Consider the following 16,868-nt stretch of genomic DNA (forward strand, 5'->3'; position numbering starts at 1 on the left):
TACACACATTCCACAGAGGTTGAAGTCATAGACCAAAATAATGTAAGTAGAGAGCTTCAATGATAAATTTTAAGTACTATGCAAAGTCAAGAAAGACCAAAAATTAAATCCAAAACACTGTTAAACAAATTTTAGGTGTTTCCTTGCAAAATGCTTAATTATTAAAACATTAATACACATGTAATTGCATTATTACTGATGAAATATCTCCTGCTTATAACAAATGTGATTTCAGCTTGTACTTCTGAAATGAGTGATGAAGAAACTTCCAGATGGAGAGGTTTAATTTGTGAGATTTTTCCCTAGTCTATTCACATTGGCTTTAACTTTCATTTTAAATTACAGAGAGAATTCCCAAAATTTCAAGTAGCCCCAAGAGAGCTGGTGAAATAGCTAATCTCTTTCCATGAACATGCTAACAAAAGCAATTTCTTACTGAGCTATATGTTACCCAGTGGGACTGATAATGAATCTGCATTATGGTAACCTTTATAAGAAGGGAAGATAAGAAGATCTTTTGGGGAGGTGTATTTATTAGGTGGTGAATGTGTCTCTCTGCATGAGCATTCTTCTGTTCAGATCCACTTTTCACTTAGCTACGCCAAGACCTTCTGTCTTTCTGACTTCAGCAACTCCTCTGAATTTATAGTACCCATTCTATTATACACCACAATGTCAGTAAATATCAAACATCAGTGTTCTGTACAGCTTTCTCAGTGTTCAATTTCTATCATTTTGAAAGGGCACTTTTCATAGCTGATTGTGAGCTTTATACTAACTTCCTCCTAGGATTTATAAAGAGCTCAAACTTGTGTTAACACAGAGTACTGTGTTTATTTGTTTATAAATTGGAAATGGGGAGGAAAAACTTGTGTGTTGTCATCCAAATATAAAGCAGCAGCATTTACTGGAGCCTCCTACAGAGGGCACCTTCACCTTATTGGAAACCCAACTGAAAGAGAAACTCAGTGGTTACCAGAGAAATAACTAAACCTTAAAGTCAGAAGCACTCACTTGCTTTTGCTAACCAGTTTTCTTCTCTGTGGTATCTTTGTTACCTTATCTTTAATGGAAAAGAACTGGAGCCCTCTTTATAATTATTCATAGATACAGGCCAGCCACACTACCTTATTACTATGTTCAGCTTGCTTGTGGGTGAGCTGGAGACAGCTGTTCATGTTACCTAAGAGGCAACAGATCAATGAAAGGAAGGGAAGGACAAGTTTCGAGCTGCCTTTTTCAACAATGTCTTTTATACAACAGAGGATATTTTTAAAGCATTGTATCGGAAAACAAAGGCTGATAATAAAGCAAAATGTTTACAAAACAAACCTCTGCTGTGTTGTTATGATTAGTAAGTGCTTTTAGACTAAAATTACTAAAATGAAAACAAAAAAGTAAATAGGTTTTTTTTTTTGGATACCCAAAATACCATGAGTTATAGACTATAAATCTAAAGAAGGTAAATTGCTATTTAGAAAACTTTAAAAATAGGCATGTGTGAGTGTGTGTGTGCAAAGTAATTCCTTGAAACTGTTTCTGTGTAGCTAAACTATGAAAATATATTTTCAGTGGTCATGTCTTTAAAATAAGATTTCATAAAACTGCAAAAATGTAAGTGCATTTTTATAGAAAATATTCTTTTAAAAATTATTCAGCATAAGTGCCATATACATCTAGAAGACTTTGAACACAACATTACTTTGATATTGACTTTGAATATCTTATGTTGTATAATAGTTAATAATAGTAACATACATAAATCCAATACATATAAACATCATTTTGCCTGTTTACTTTTGACAATTCCTGAATACAAGTGGTATTTAAATTTACTAAAATATTTTGGCTAAAAAAACTTATAAAGAAATTGATGATAATTATTCCTGAATATTGAGGTTAAAAGTAATATCAAAGTCATGAGTTTATCTCTTTATATTTGCATATAAAATACTGTTTGTTTAGTTGCTAAATGTGTCATCTAATATGTATTGTATTGTATTTATAACAGCTTATCAATTAAAGAGTATTAACTCTGTGTTTTCATATTCTATGCTTAGAAGTAATTAAACTTCTAATTGTTAGTACTGACATGTAACATTTGGGAACATTTTTTCTTTCCCTTAAGTTCAACTTAGATAGACTACCAATAAGTATAAATGCATTTTAGCTATTAAAATTACCTTGCTCATGTCTTTTTAAATAATGCTTTACTTATTCAAGATCTTATTCAGACCAAAATGTTCAGACTACTTAAAAACGTTAATTCTTTAGTAATAATTATCATCAATTTGTCAAACAAATCATTTACATAAAAACATAACAAAGAACCTCCTGGACAGCACGTACTTAAATTTGTTCACATGTTGTTATCAATGAGTTTCAAGATCGGTTAAATTGGTTTCTGTGGGAAAAAGGCCCATTTCTTGTTCAGCTGATTTGGTTGCCTTGTCCTAGAAAATGCACAGAGTAAGGCCCCTATCCACTTGCCCAGGCCTCCCCACCTCATTGTTGACATTTCCTGGTGTTCAGTGGTTTCTCCCACTTTGTTACATTCCAGAGCTCAAGGCACTTCTTTGAAGATACAAGACCATTCAAGTCTTCTCTACTTTGCAGCTTCACTCTAAAGGGACAGTAAATGAAAAAGCCATGCAGTTCAGACAATTTAAATGGGGCAGCAGGAGGGCATGCTATTGCTCTGCTGGGAATAGCCCTGAGTGACCCTGACTCAACTCTTGGGAAAAAAAGTTGGTGTGGAGTGACCTTTCTTGAAATCAGGATGAAAACGGTAGGAGAAAGAGGCTGGATAGTCCCCTATGGAAAAGTAAACTAAGGTTGGTGAGAGACTATAGAAAAGGAATGTGTTTACACAGTCAACTGCTGGTTAAATTCCTGGTTTTGCAAAAACATTTTAGCAGGTGACTAATTGGTAGATGCTGGGGGGTTTTGTGTGTTTTTTTTAACCAAAGAAAACCAGGGATACTCACAAAAGTCAAGGAAACCCAGAGGTTTTTGCAGTTTGACTTTCTAACATCACATATCAGTTAAGTAATTCTAAAGATCTCAAAATCTTACCCTGAAATACCAGTATTTCCCACCTCTCTCTCAGGATTCCCCATCATCATGCTGGTAGTAGCACATGTGTGCCCACACCCAAGCAGCCACCGAGAACACATCAGGAGCTCTGTTAGAACTTGCAGAAAGTCAATGTACATATATATCACGTAGTGTATCATCCTATATGATATCACTACACTGTCACATAGTGCTAGAAACAGGCAGAGAACCATGAGTCTAGATCCATCTCTGCCAGTTTGTTATTTTTTCAGTTCCCTTGTATAGGAAATGAAAAACTAAAATATTTTCCTCTGCTTACTTGAAAAAGATCTCCTTCATGGATAGTTATGGTCAGGAGTGGGTGGGGGGGATCAGTGAGGACTTCAGTCTACCTGGCTTAAACCTCAACTCCCTGTGAGCATGAGGAAGTTCTTATATTTTCCTAATTGTCAGTTTCCTCTTTTCCAAGATCAGGGGTGAATCTTATGGACTAGACAGCATAGGTTTCCTAATATTCCATGCAGGGTTTCTGAGATTGCCTCTGAGCTTTAACGAACAGATCTGAGAACCACTGGTGGTGTCGGGCATGGCCCTTGGATAGGGAAATGACAGGAGGAGATGTGCAATCCTAGGATTAGATGACCTTCCAGGCTCTCTTAGCACAAAATTTCAATCATGTATGGTAATAAGATTCAACTGAGATAATGTAAATGAGAGTTTGTTCAGGAAGAATATATTTTTCTTCTTTACATCATTAGCAACCAGTACACAATCAGTACACAATCAGTACACAAAAAATAAGTGTGCTTTGTACACAGAGAATGTTGTGTGCATGAAAGTGATGGTGGTATTAGAGCAGCAGCCACACAAATTGTTGCACATGCCCCCTGCGTATTCACACCTGAGACAGAACTTCAAGCACAATCCTGCACATCCTCATCAGCTGTAGAAGCACTTCAGAGCCTTGTATTTTCAGTCTTGGCGAAGATGCCCCGGCGCTCCTTAGATGGAAAGATTTTCTCCATGTAGGTCCCAGATACAAGCCTTGGTTATAGGTCTAACATTTTCTTTTCCAGCTATTTGAAACCCAGTTTATTAGCAACTGTGAGTTTCTGCCTCAAGAATTTTCCTAAATTAGCTGTATATTAAAACAGAAATGAGCATATCTAAAATTCTGTTACTCTTCAATATCCTGGTCTGAATCAAATAATAATATGATTTGGGAATGAGCAGTTTACACAATTTGAAAACAAAGGAAATGGGTGGCATGATATAGAAGCGGTTTTAATTACCCAGTTGACATTTATTGAGCACCCAGTGAGCGCTAAGCATTATACTAGCTATTTGAAAGGAACAGAAATGACTTGAGACCACCTGAAGAGAGACATAGCAACAAGTGTAAAAGCATAAGATAATTGCCTTGCCCATTGGAATGCATGGTGACAGTTATTAGGACACACAGGGATAAATCAGCAAAGGTTCCTGGATGTGCTGAAGCTCGAGCCAGTCATTAAATTATAAATACTGACTTATATATAGGAAATAGTCATTTTCTTTAGTTCCTTCTCTAAATACACAAGTATGGATAGGCTGGGCATATGAATGAACTGAACTCTGGTTCAAAAACTAAAATAACTTTAGGACATATGAAGAAAGCATGTGTCTGAGGTTGGCAAGTGTGCAATCTCATCTACCGTGCTCCCCCTCTAATGCCAGTATACTCAGAGAGCCTATACCTTGATTATGGTAAACAAAAATAAAGGCCTGTGGAGAATTCATAGGTAGTGATTCTTATATATATATATATATATATATATATATATATATATAGTGCCTTGTCAGTATCCCCCAGTCTCCTCCTGAAAACTGGTGGAGTGAGGGGTTGAATGGCAAAATCTATTCAAGTAAAAAATTAACAAATTATAACCTGGCATGAATATAGTTAGTAGAGGGTTGCATTACTATTAGTACTGGTAATTTTTAAAACCGTTAGTTTCTAAGTTTAAAATGAGCCCAAAAATATGAAAACATCACCCTGTCCATTCTCAAAGCTGTTGTGCCCATTCTTTTCCATTCCATTGTTCCAAACAGGCATCTCTGTTACAAGATTCAGCCTCTGCTAAAACATAAAGCTGAGACAATCACAGCAAAACACCTCCCCCTTAAGACTAGCACTTCAGAGCCCTGTGAAATCAAAAGAAAAATTCTTTCTCTCCTCCCCAGTCCCACAGCCCCTCAGGATTTTAAATGGTAATGACCAGTTCATTTGAGAAAATGGCATTTTAGTGCTTCCCTTCACAAGCTCTTAAGGCGTATAAGGTGTCTCTTCCCCAGTGATGTTCCCCTCCTTCTGTTTTCTGGCGTTACTGGAACTGACCTGGCATGGATCACTGGGTGAACAGGCAATCTTAAACACTTCTCATATAAATTACTGGTTCCTTTCCAAGTGCAATTGCTCACAGAGTAATACACCATTTTACAACTCTGATAGCAAAGTCTCTTCGTTCTACTGGGTTCCCCCTCCCCAGGAAATGAACAGACAAAAAGAGTGATGGAGATGTGAACCTCAGAAATGTACAATCTGCTTTAGCCTCAAATATGTACACAGTGGGCAGTTTGGGATCCTTTGATGCTCCTGTTTTCTTCTTTTACTGCCCTCAAAATTCTTTTCCTGCTTTAAATGTCATCAGCAAAAACAAAAAATATAAAAATATCACACCGTATGTATGTGGACACTATAAAAAGCAAAGCAGTAATAAATATGGAAGTCTACTAAAGTATCTTTTCAAAAATTTCCAGAAAGGAAAATAATGCTCACATCTTATGATCCACATTTGTTAGGTAGAAATGACACATCTTGCTTCCATGCAAATGAGGCTCACCATTAATTGAGCACTCCAGGATTCACTGGGTGCTAATGACGGTCACATTTTCCAAGCCATTGTCTTTTTTCCCATGAACTCTAAAGACAAGGTATGTTTTTCCTGACAGTTGACTCGGATCAGAGCTTGCAGTATTGTATTTCAGGTTGTGGCTCTGTAAAACCCTGTAACTTTCTTTGAAGTTAAACAGTGTCAATCTGTTCCCATGTCTGAATAACTCTTAGAAGAGCCTGCCTGACCCAAGTCAACTCTTTGAAACATACTATTTCCCCATAATTGATGTTCCAAATGAATGTCCTTTCATAATAAAATGTGCTGGAAAACAAAACAGCTTTGCATCCCGCACAAGTTGCATCATAATTAAATTTTATTTTATCCCATCGAGGCATGCTAAATGTTGAGCAAAATATAATTTTAAGTAATTTGTTTGTATTCTTATCTGTAGGAGTTGGAAATTAACAGCGTTGCTAGTTTGCGTTTACTGTTAAGCCTGGAGAGCAGAGAGATTGCTTTGCAAACATTACAGTTATTATGTCTGCAGTTGGTACTCTTTGTATAAATTATTGATCAGCCAGCTTATTTTTCTTTCTGCTTAATGGATATTATAGCATAGCCGTTTACAACGCTATAGTTAAGGTTGTGTCAGCACTTCCATTATAATAAACCCTCTGTTACAGGGGGTTTATAACTTGTTGTAAAAATTTGCTCTGGGCTGAAACTTGACATACAAGATCTCGGGCTGGAAGGTGGTAATTGTTATTCTTTCAACTTTTTAAAAAACATCTCTTTGTTCTGAAGGGTAATAAACAAATAAACAGTATTCTCTCCTAACAATCCTGAAATATCTGACTTCAAATAGTACAATTTTATGGGCTGTTTGTTAGGCAATGACCTCTTCTTTCATTTAATAAAGCAAAGAGAAAGAGAAAGGACCAAGATAAGTTAAAGCAACAACAACAAAAAGCAGACAGTAAATCAATAGAAACTTTTATAGTCGGGTTTAATACATTTCTCCTAACATTACAAATTATACAATAATTTGTTTTAATATTAAACATGCATTCACACTACGTAAGACTTCTTCCCACCCCCATTCTCAACTGTGTATCTGCAATTCGTGTGTCTTAATACTGGCCTTCTTTAGAGGAAAAGAATTTTTAGGTTATTAAGAGAGCGAGGAGTAAGAGAATTAGGGAATTCTACAAATGCAAAGATGCAATTAAAGGTAGGATATTTACTAGAAAATTAGGGATTTAAATATCTGCCTGACTTTTTGACCTTCCTTCATTCCAGTATGTCATTCCTCTCACAATGGCCTGACTTAGGAGATGAAGGGAATTAATCTCAATTTATATTATTCGAGTTGTTGCTTCCTTCTACAACCCAACTCTAAAATGATCTCACTGTGTTTGTTTTGTTATCGAATATTTGGCTGTGCAACACAATACCAGCCCACAGATGGAATTAGGACACTTACACAGGAAGTAAATACTGTTAGGCTAGTAGAACTAAACTATCATAAAGAGTTCACCTCTTCTCAAGGAAATAATGCAGCTTGGAGACAGAAAAACAATTCCACAATGACATTTTTTTTCCTTTGTAACTCTTCTCTTTGTCACTACCCTCTCTCCCCCAACATGGGTTTAGAGATTTCTTAAAATATGCTTCATAACCAGCCACGTGTCATCTTCATCCTGACCCAGGAGAAAATCGGGTCGGAAAAGAAGGTTGGGGGTGGGGGGGAGAAACGGTGATGCCAAAACGTGCCGTTTGGCTCTAGATAATTACTATAAGCGTATGTGCAGTCTATGCATTCCCAAACTGTAAAACAAGTCCATGGTATTTGCAATCGTTTTTACCACTGCTTTATCAAGAATGGAATTTTGTAACATAAAGTTTGAGCGCTTCAAGTTACAGTGTGTTCACCTCGAGCTCCCCACCTTCTGTCCTCTGGGTAATTTATCACCAAGCTCTCTGCGCCTGATTAGAGAATGGAGCAGTGAGATAAAAGCCATATTCCTTGCTCTGGAAGAGAGGCAGGCGAATGGAAAAAAGAGGGAGACTGTGGAAGTGAGAGTCACTAAGAGACAGAACTTGGAGCCCTAAGTGGAGAGGCACAGATGAGCAGTGCAAAAGTAGAGAAGTCTTTACTTAAGGCAGCAGTCGAGGTTTGTCTGCTGAGCTGATTGGTGAGGCCGTGTGTCTGAGTTAAAAAGGCTTGAGAGAGTTACTTGGCATAATTTCTCCATCTTCAGTGATTTACTACTGAAGTGCAAACATCAATTTTGGACTCTCTCCTGAGAAACGTTTAACAAAGTCAGTGAACTACTGGTACCCTGATATCTTTCTAGATTTGCCAAACTTGGATAGCTCTTTAATAAACCTCTGCCTGAAGTTTATCTCAGTCTTTTTTTTTTTTTTTTTCTTCTGTTAAGGATACAGGTCCATCAGTAAATATGCAGATGTTAAAATGATCTTCCTCTTTACTTCTCCGTTGTGATATATCTTAGAATTGTTCAGAAGTGCACTCTATTGTTAAAGCTATTTGTGCCGGGTGTGCTAATGCACTCTTTGATTGAGTGAATTAGCAGTCATAACAATCTGGCAGTCTGGCCATAGAAGTGTGCTCAAATTGATTTGTGTTATGGCTGGACTGGAAAATCTAGTGTTAGTTGTTTTTTGCCCTGGGGCATTGTTCGTACCAAACTCCACTTTTCATTTAATTTTCCAATACGTTTTGAAAGATGGAAATGCTTGTGATCAACATTTGATCCACTTGCATTATTTAAAAAAAAAAATTCTGAAAGTAATTTCAGATTCCAAAAAACCTTGCTTTCAATTAGAGTAAACATAATTAGAGTGACGTCGTGCTCGGAATGGTAAGCCTGCCTTTGAATCTATTAAGCATGTTATCTCCTTGTCCTGTCACTGAAAGGGATTCAGTATATGCCTGAAGTATACATCTGTATTTTTCTCTGCATGCTTTTAATAGAACTTGGTGAAAAAAATTAAAAGAATAAAATCGTGATGACCCCTTTCTTGTTGCCCTATCTGCATATGCCCAAATTGTTTCTGTATCATTTAGTGATGCTGTAAAAAGAGGGTACTTAAAGCTTTCAGGAAACCTTGTGATAGTCAAGATACATATTCAAATATGCATTGCCCGTTAATCATGTTAGGTTTTTTATTCTAGGAAATGTGCATTTTCAATCTTTTTCTTTCAAATAACTATATCAGTTGCTATATTGGAATCCCGAAGATTTAAAGACATGAATTATCCTGGCTTTGTCAATATTTGTATCTTTCTGACAATCTTCTGCTTTGCAGTCATTTACCAGAATTATAATGCAGCATGAATAAACCTAAAAAATGACTATTGATTACAGAGAAAGCTTTGTGAAATCATTTAGTCAGTTTCCCCACTTGAGAAATCAGTGAATAAAATAGGTCAATAGATAAGAATGAAATGGGTGTAATACAGTGTTATGCCTCCTTGAGTTATAAAAAGGTCAGAAATAAATCCCCCTAGAATTCACGATTTTATTCTCATAAAATAAAAGGAGACTTACCCAATCCCAACCACAAGTCCACCTTTCTACATATCTATTCTTCTTGTTTTAAAACCAAAGGTTTTGAAAGTACATGTTTATGTTTCCCTGTTCCAGTAGAAGCATTTCCTTGTCACTGCCCCTTTTAACCAAATAGGATGCCCTCATCTTCCGGCTAAAGTGCCTCTTGTCATCCCAGGTATGCACCGGGACTTTAGCTGCAACAGCTGCTCTGTGTTTTCTTACTGTCTCCTGCAACCTTACAGCTCTTCTCAAAACTGCATTTCATGCTGGCTGAACTCTGCGTCCCGGGCCGATTTTGGTTAAGTAATAGATGGTGAGACCTGAGACCACTCTATTAGTTCCCATTCACGGGGATCTTGTCGGGGACAGGGGAGGGGGGGCGGAGAGGAGAGGAGGGACCAGAAGGGGGCAGAGGGAGGGAAGAAAATACCTTCCCTGAACTGGTACAAGCTCAGCTTCAAAGGATAGCCTAGGAAAGAAATTAAAGACTTCTTAATTAGTGCAGCAATTAAGCTTTCTTGGTAGCATTTTAATCAGCGGAGGCCCTATCAAAGGACAAACAGAACGATTTGCAGGTCTTTGAATTTTAAACAGTCTTATTGATTTCAGCACAATACGTCTCCACAAAACACAGGGAGAATTTTCTAATATCAGTTACAGTACTTTGAGTTTTGCTTATGCAAATTGAGTGCAGGTTGGAGAAGATGAGATGGAGGGAGAGGACCTGAAACAGCCAAAGATGTAAAACAATAAACAAACAAGACAGAAGCTTTGAAAGCTGAACATGCAATGGAAAGAGGGAGAATTTGAAATCTCTGTGGAGTCGATTTATCTGTTGTTAAATACTGTTTGCCTTAATCATCGGTAACATTTCTAAAAAAAAAAAGAAAAGAAATCTTAAAATTTTTCAAGGCTTTTCTTTCCTATATATTTTAATTTGCATTATACGTTTTTTCTAATCCTATTGTTTGATCAAAGGAATGAGTGATAGTTCCTAGAAACAGTTTAGAGGGCAAAGGTAGGGGGGAGGGGGGAGGAAGCTCCCATTCAGGTGGGGGCAAATGCCCAAGCCCTGCTTTGAATAGAGCACGTGCTGGGAGGCACAGGTTTCCCTGCAGAAAATTTGGAGTTTGCTTCCAAGTAGAGTGGGATTATGGTTTGGTCAGCTATCATTACTTCCCATCTGTGGCTTCTGAATGTGGCAGGTATTGGGTGAGTGACGGTTCGAGGAAACGTGAGAAATGAGAGTGGTAAGGGCAGATGTGGGGCACTTAATTCCAATTTATTTCCATTTGCAGATCTAGAATTTAAAAATGAAGAAACTATAGTTTAGTGTTTTTAAAACTATATCGAAGTTTATTAAAGTTGTGCATGCAATTCCAAAATAAAATTAGGTTTTTAGGGCTTATTATCTTCTTTCTCTCCTCCATTCATTAACATAGTAATTTGGCATATTTTTAAAGGTAATATTTTCCTAAAACATGCATAGGCACTTAAAGAGCTGTCTTGATGTATTTGCTATATATCAAACCTCTATTTTAAAATAAGAACAGATAGGAGGTACGCAAATTAAGGTAAGTGATTTCTGAATATGTTAAACTACATTGGCCAAAAACCTATATATTAAATAATAATTTATTAAAATAAGCAGGCCAAACAACTGTGTAAACTTTAGCTATATTTGGAGAAGTTTATGTACTTTTTTGGCAACAATCAATTTTCTGAATTCTTACGACCCAGGAGAGCCTCCTAATATAATTGCTGCACCCCAAAAGTTGAGCATAAACTGAGACAAATTAGTCAACAGTGTGATATTTCTCTAGCTTTCCCCTACACCTTTCAACACTAAACTTCAAAAAGTTTAAAGAATTGAAATGATAAAGAGAAATGTGATCATTTCAACGCCGACGTGGCAGAAATTTCATTAGGAAATTTCTCAGTACTGTGAACCTGGTGCTACTAGTTTATTTTTAATCTCTGTCAAATGCTAAAGCATTGTTTCTATCTCGTGAAGTTAGTGAGCATGTGTAGACAGGTTTAAAGCCTAATTATTTAAGATTCCTAGAGATATCAACAGAGAACAGACTGACCTATGCTCACATCATAGGCTGGTCAAAAACCCTCGAATCAGTACCTTCATGCAACAAGTTAGAAAAGGGAAGAAAAGGAGAGAGGAAGGCAGGGAGGAAGGGCCAGTCTAAACTCAGCCCCATGTGTTCAAGCACAGCTACCCTTTCTGTCTTTACAAGTCAAGCAGTGAGCTTTTGTTTGGGGTTCTTTTCATTATTTACAAAACACATGTGCGCCGACGAACTGCAGAGGACTGTCCCGAATATGAATAGAATAAGTATTCCCATAACATCAGCAACTAACCTTGGGTCTTAAAGCGTGAGGACAGTTGATTACTGTGCACGACAGGTGAATGAATCACAGAGTTTTAGATAAGAAACGTCCGTGTTTTCTTCTCTCCTACTTTCTACATCTTTAAGGGTGCCCGACGTCTTCTCCAGGCACGGTGCGCGTTCTGACCTCCCTTGGGGGCAAAAGTGAAGTTATTCTGAGGGGTCCGCGTCAGGGCAAGCGTCTCTTTCCCTCCCCAGTCTATTAGGAAGCAGGGCATTGAACACAGAGCCGTCCAGGATTCTCAAGCGATCCCAGACTGACTTTTTTGTACCCACCCCTTGAAAACTGTCCTCGCTTTTCCCCTACCTTTATCCAGATAAATAACGTGATGGAGAAAAACAACCAGATGCCTACAAATCTACGCTCTGCGTACATGGGAATGTTACTTAAAATCATTTCTTAATAATCCTAAAGTGGGGGGGGGGGTGTTTTCTTTTACATCTCATTGCAAAAAAAAAAAAAAAAACACAAAAAAACAAAAACAAAACAACAAAACCAAAAACAAACAAAAAACACCCGAGCAGAGCTGCATCCTAAACCCTGGAAGGGCGGCTCGAAGCGCTCCGGCTCCGCTTTAAGTTGGCCGGCGGTTCGCTTCGTAGGTTTTGGAAAAAACAAGGCGAGTGCTCGCGGACGAGACGGAGCGTGAGACACCCAGTCTAACGGTCGTGCAGAAGGAGGTGATCCCCCCGCGCCCGCCGCCTCGCCCCCCCGGCCCCGCGCCCCCGCCCCTCCCCCGGCCCCCCGCTCGCCCCCGAGCCCCGCGCGCTCCGAGTCCCCGCTCCGAGTTCCTGGTTGGATAATTTGGGTTAATACTAGTGAGAGAGGTTTTTGCGGCTTCAAAGGGTATTTCAAGTTTCCGGAGCTCCTCCCCTCTGCACCGTGTGACAACAACAACTCGTCCAGCCGGCAGCCGGCACTTTTCCGCTCCTTCCTCCCTGTCATTCCCCTCTCAATCTTTGATCAATGTGCTTGCCGGGGCGAACCCAAGTCCTCCAACCTCCTCCTTTTCACCTTCATCTCTAACTTTGTGCGGCGGCGGGACCCGCACCCAGCCGCCGGCCCTCCCGCGCCCCCTCCCCCCGGCGGCCCGGCCCCCGATCCCAGCCCCGGGAGGACCCGCCGGCCGACTTGCGGGACACTTTTGCGCGTTTCTCTCCGGGCGCGCCTCGCGCTCGCCCCTCCTGCGCCCGCTCGGTCTCGCCGCGCCTCCCCTTCCCGCCGCTCTCCCGGACTTGCGGCTGTGGCCGCCCCTTAGCTCCCGCTCCCCCGTCCCCCCTTGCCCTCCCCGGGGCGCGGGCAACTTTCCCCTCGCCTCCGCGCCTCCCGCTCCCCTTCTATGTGACCATGGCCGTGCCGGCGGCTTTGATCCCTCCGACCCAGCTGGTGCCCCCGCAGCCCCCGATCTCCACGTCTGCTTCCTCCTCCGGCACCACCACCTCCACCTCCTCGGCGACCTCGTCTCCGGCTCCGTCCGTCGGGCCCCCGGCGTCCTCGGGGCCAACTCTGTTCCGGCCGGAGTCCCTGGCCTCGGCGGCGGCGGCGGCGGCCACGGTCCCCTCCAGCGGCGGCGGCGGCGGCGGCGGCGGCGGCAGCGCGGGCAGCGGCGGCGGCGGCGGCGGCGGCGGCGGCAACCCCAGCCTGGCGGCCGCGAGCGGCGGCATTGGCGCCGGCGGCGGCGCCTCCAGCACCCCCATCCCCGCGAGCACCGGCGGCGGCGGCGGCGGCGGCGGCGGCGGCAGCAGCAGCAGCAGCAGCAGCAGCAGCAGCAGTAGCAGCAGCAGCAGCTGCGGCCCCCTCCCTGGGAAACCCGTGTACTCGACCCCGTCCCCAGTGGAAAACACCCCCCAGAATAATGAGTGCAAAATGGTGGATCTGAGGGGGGCCAAAGTGGCTTCCTTCACGGTGGAGGGCTGCGAGCTGATCTGCCTGCCCCAGGCTTTCGACCTGTTCCTGAAGCACTTGGTGGGGGGCTTGCACACGGTCTACACCAAGCTGAAGCGGCTGGAGATCACGCCGGTGGTGTGCAATGTGGAGCAGGTCCGCATCCTGAGGGGACTGGGCGCCATCCAGCCCGGGGTGAACCGCTGCAAACTCATCTCCAGGAAGGACTTCGAGACCCTCTACAATGACTGCACCAACGCCAGGTAAGGGGTGGGAGTGGGAGTGTGAGCGCGCGCTCGGGGGCGGCCTCCGCGCCCGGTCCCTTCCCGCCCTCCGCGCCCTGCCCGCGCCCTGCCCGCGCCCTGCCCCGCGCCGCTCGCTCCGCGTGCCCGCAGGCGCGCCCCGGCCGGTGCGGCCGTCGGCTCCCGGGGCGCCCGGCCCCTGGAGAAGTTGCCACCTCACCCCCCGCCCCCCAGCTCTCGCCCTTCCGTCCAGGTCCGCCCCTTGCCCGCCTGCCCGCAGGGGCTTGGCTGCCGGGGTACGCGGGAACCCCACGCCGCGGGGCGGAGGGGGTGGGACGGAGGCGGACGGCGCCTTTCCAGGAGTCACGGCCCTTCCCTGGGCCGCCCCAGCCCCCGGGGTCCCCTCGTCGCGCGGCTGCCCTCGGGTGCGCTCCCTCGGACCGGGGTCCCGCCGCCAGCCCGGGGACACCGGCGGGGCTGGTGTCCCCCGGGGGCGGAGGGAGGTGGTGACCCTGCCAGGCAAGGGTCGGGGGAGGGGGGCCCCCGGGGTTGTGGCGGGAATGGGCCCCTTCGAGGTCGGGAGGGAAAGGACCGCGGAGGCCGCGAGGCCCGGGGCAGTCCCGGGGGACCCGCAGCGAGTTCAGCCCCGACACCCTGAGGGGGAGCCCGCCGAGGGGAGGGGTCTGGGAGTGCGCGCACGTGTGCGTGTGTCCGCGAGTGAGTGTGTGCGTGTGCAAAGTAGATAATACGTTTGCCCCGGGGCAGATGCGAGGGGCCAGCAGGTTTTCTTCTGTAGGGGGAGGTGCTCGGGGGCCTGTGACTCTGGGGAGCTGGACCGGAGACGTGGGGAAGGAAGACCGCAGCTCGCTCGCTCCGCCGCTCGCTCTCTCTTTCTAAACAAACTGCTCTTTCTTTCTTTCTTTCTCCCCCCCCCCCTTGAGTGTCAGGTTAGTGGTTCACGCCGTGAGCAGGTGCAGGCTGGGCGCGGGCGGGCTCGGGCTCTCCCGCAGCAGCGGCGCGGCGGCTTCCCCAGCCCCGCACGGAGCGCGAACCCGGGAGGCCGGGGCCCGGAGCCCGGCCGGACCAGTTTTATGCTAATGAACGCTCCCTGGGGGAGGACCTACGGAGGAGGGGCGGGAGTGGGGTCACTTGTCAGTTTCGGGGTAGAAAGAGTCATTTCGCCCGCTTTCACAGAGCCGCTTTGTCCCCGCGGCTCGCTGCGGAGGGAAAAGTTCAGTGGTCGGGAGAAGGCGCGTAGGGAAAGTTGGGGCCCGACGCGGGGAGCGTGAGAACTGCGCGCAGGATTCGCGCGGAGCTCCCTCGCCCGACCGATAAGTTTAGAGACCCGGAGGAGGACCGGAGCTTTGCTCCTGTAGGGTGTGTGCCCCCGGCAGAACCCGGGACGGTGAGGCGGGAGGGCGAGACGGGGAGGGCGCGACCGGCCCGAACCCGAGGTGAAGGGCTCTTAACCATTTCTTCTTCGGGAGAAGACTCCTGGCTGGTGCCCCCGAAGACTGTTAGACGAGAGAGACCAACTCCAACTCAGCAAACGTCCCGTCCTGAGCTAGCCAGAAACTTTTTGTGTTTATTCGCCACTGTCTGCATGGGGGACCTGGGGGTGTGTCTGTTTTGAACCTTCCCTTCTCCTCTTTTGGGGTGAATGCTCGGGGCGCGCGCGCGGGCGGACGCGCTCCTGGCCGAGAGCGGGGACAGGTGACAGGGAAGACTGAGGGGGGATCGTGATCACTAAACGTCACTTGCGGAGATGATTGGAGTCTTTGGACGTACAGAAGATAATTTATTCGCCAAAAATCCTTTGTTAGAATTATTGGGGTCAGGGCAGAAATTTGTTACGGAGTTATTAGAAAGAAGGCTAGTTGAAATTTGAAGCCAGGTCAGGTATGAATGTTATAAAATTGTCTGTCCAGTAAACTGTGAAGCGCTACTGTTTTTAGTAGTCAAACCACTCTGCCCTGGAATCCTCTTTGTGTGTTTCTTGCAGCACGCACTGTACTATCTAGTTAATGGCTATTTCACATAACACGCACAAAAATTGCTGGAGAAAACTTCCTTCAGTGACTGCAGCGTTATAATCAATGTAAAGCAGGTAGTGTCACACCTCTTACAATTATGCCCTTGTTGTTTTTCTCCTGAAATTTTTGCTTAGACTTTGAAATTGAAGTCCTCTCCATATGAATGGGGGATATTCTTAAAGTTATTGGCAAAATTTCTATTTTTTCCCCCCTCTGAAGTTAACAATTGCTCCCTGGACTTTATAATTTTAGAGCCAAGAAAAGTTAACTCCAGTAGAATTGTTCATCTCTTCAAAAATGTGTCATCGATACTCTAATCATATTTCAATCACTTGGTCTTTTCCATTAAATATGTTACTCTAAAACTCTATTTCAGGTTATTTTTAAGTTAGACATGGTAAGTTTGTTGAGTTACTATTGCATTTTGATCTTTTATCAACTGCAAGAGTTGCTCAAACCCAAATACATGCAAACAGAGCAGCCGCTATCCTTTGAAGATCTGTAGTTGCAGATCTCTACCTAGGTTTTCCTAACTCTGCCAGTGACTAAGAAAATAGAAAACTTATAATTGAACTCTCCTTTACCGAAATACACTGTTTGTAGTATACAACATTACTATTTTACATGATAATTACAGGTGTTATTGTCTTATTTCTTTACTTTCAAAGTAATACCTAAAATGTTCTGCATCTTGAATTTGAAAAAAAAACTAAAATTACTTTTTTTATTCAAGTCCAGTTTATGCTTTTGCTATTAAGACCTTTTTTCATTCACTTAGATATATTGATTTCTTTC

General features: G+C 43.6%; 1 protein-coding gene across 2 annotated transcripts in view; it reads left to right on the forward strand.

Moving 5' to 3' along the window:
• Positions 1-13,164: 13,164 nt before the first annotated feature.
• DACH1 (dachshund family transcription factor 1) overlaps positions 13,165-16,868 on the forward strand; it is a gene marked incomplete at its 3' end in the record, with an annotated part of 393,322 nt that continues 389,618 nt past the window's right edge. For both annotated transcript variants that reach the window (XM_081129137.1, XM_081129136.1), the window contains exon 1: positions 13,165-14,061. In XM_081129137.1, the coding sequence (XP_080985263.1) occupies positions 13,262-14,061 (800 nt within the window). In that variant the 5' untranslated portion in view covers positions 13,165-13,261. The remainder of the gene's footprint in view (positions 14,062-16,868) is intronic.

This window comes from Miniopterus schreibersii (genome assembly GCF_964146895.1).
Source record: "Miniopterus schreibersii genome assembly, chromosome: 2".
Classification (NCBI taxonomy): Eukaryota; Metazoa; Chordata; class Mammalia; order Chiroptera; family Miniopteridae; genus Miniopterus; species Miniopterus schreibersii.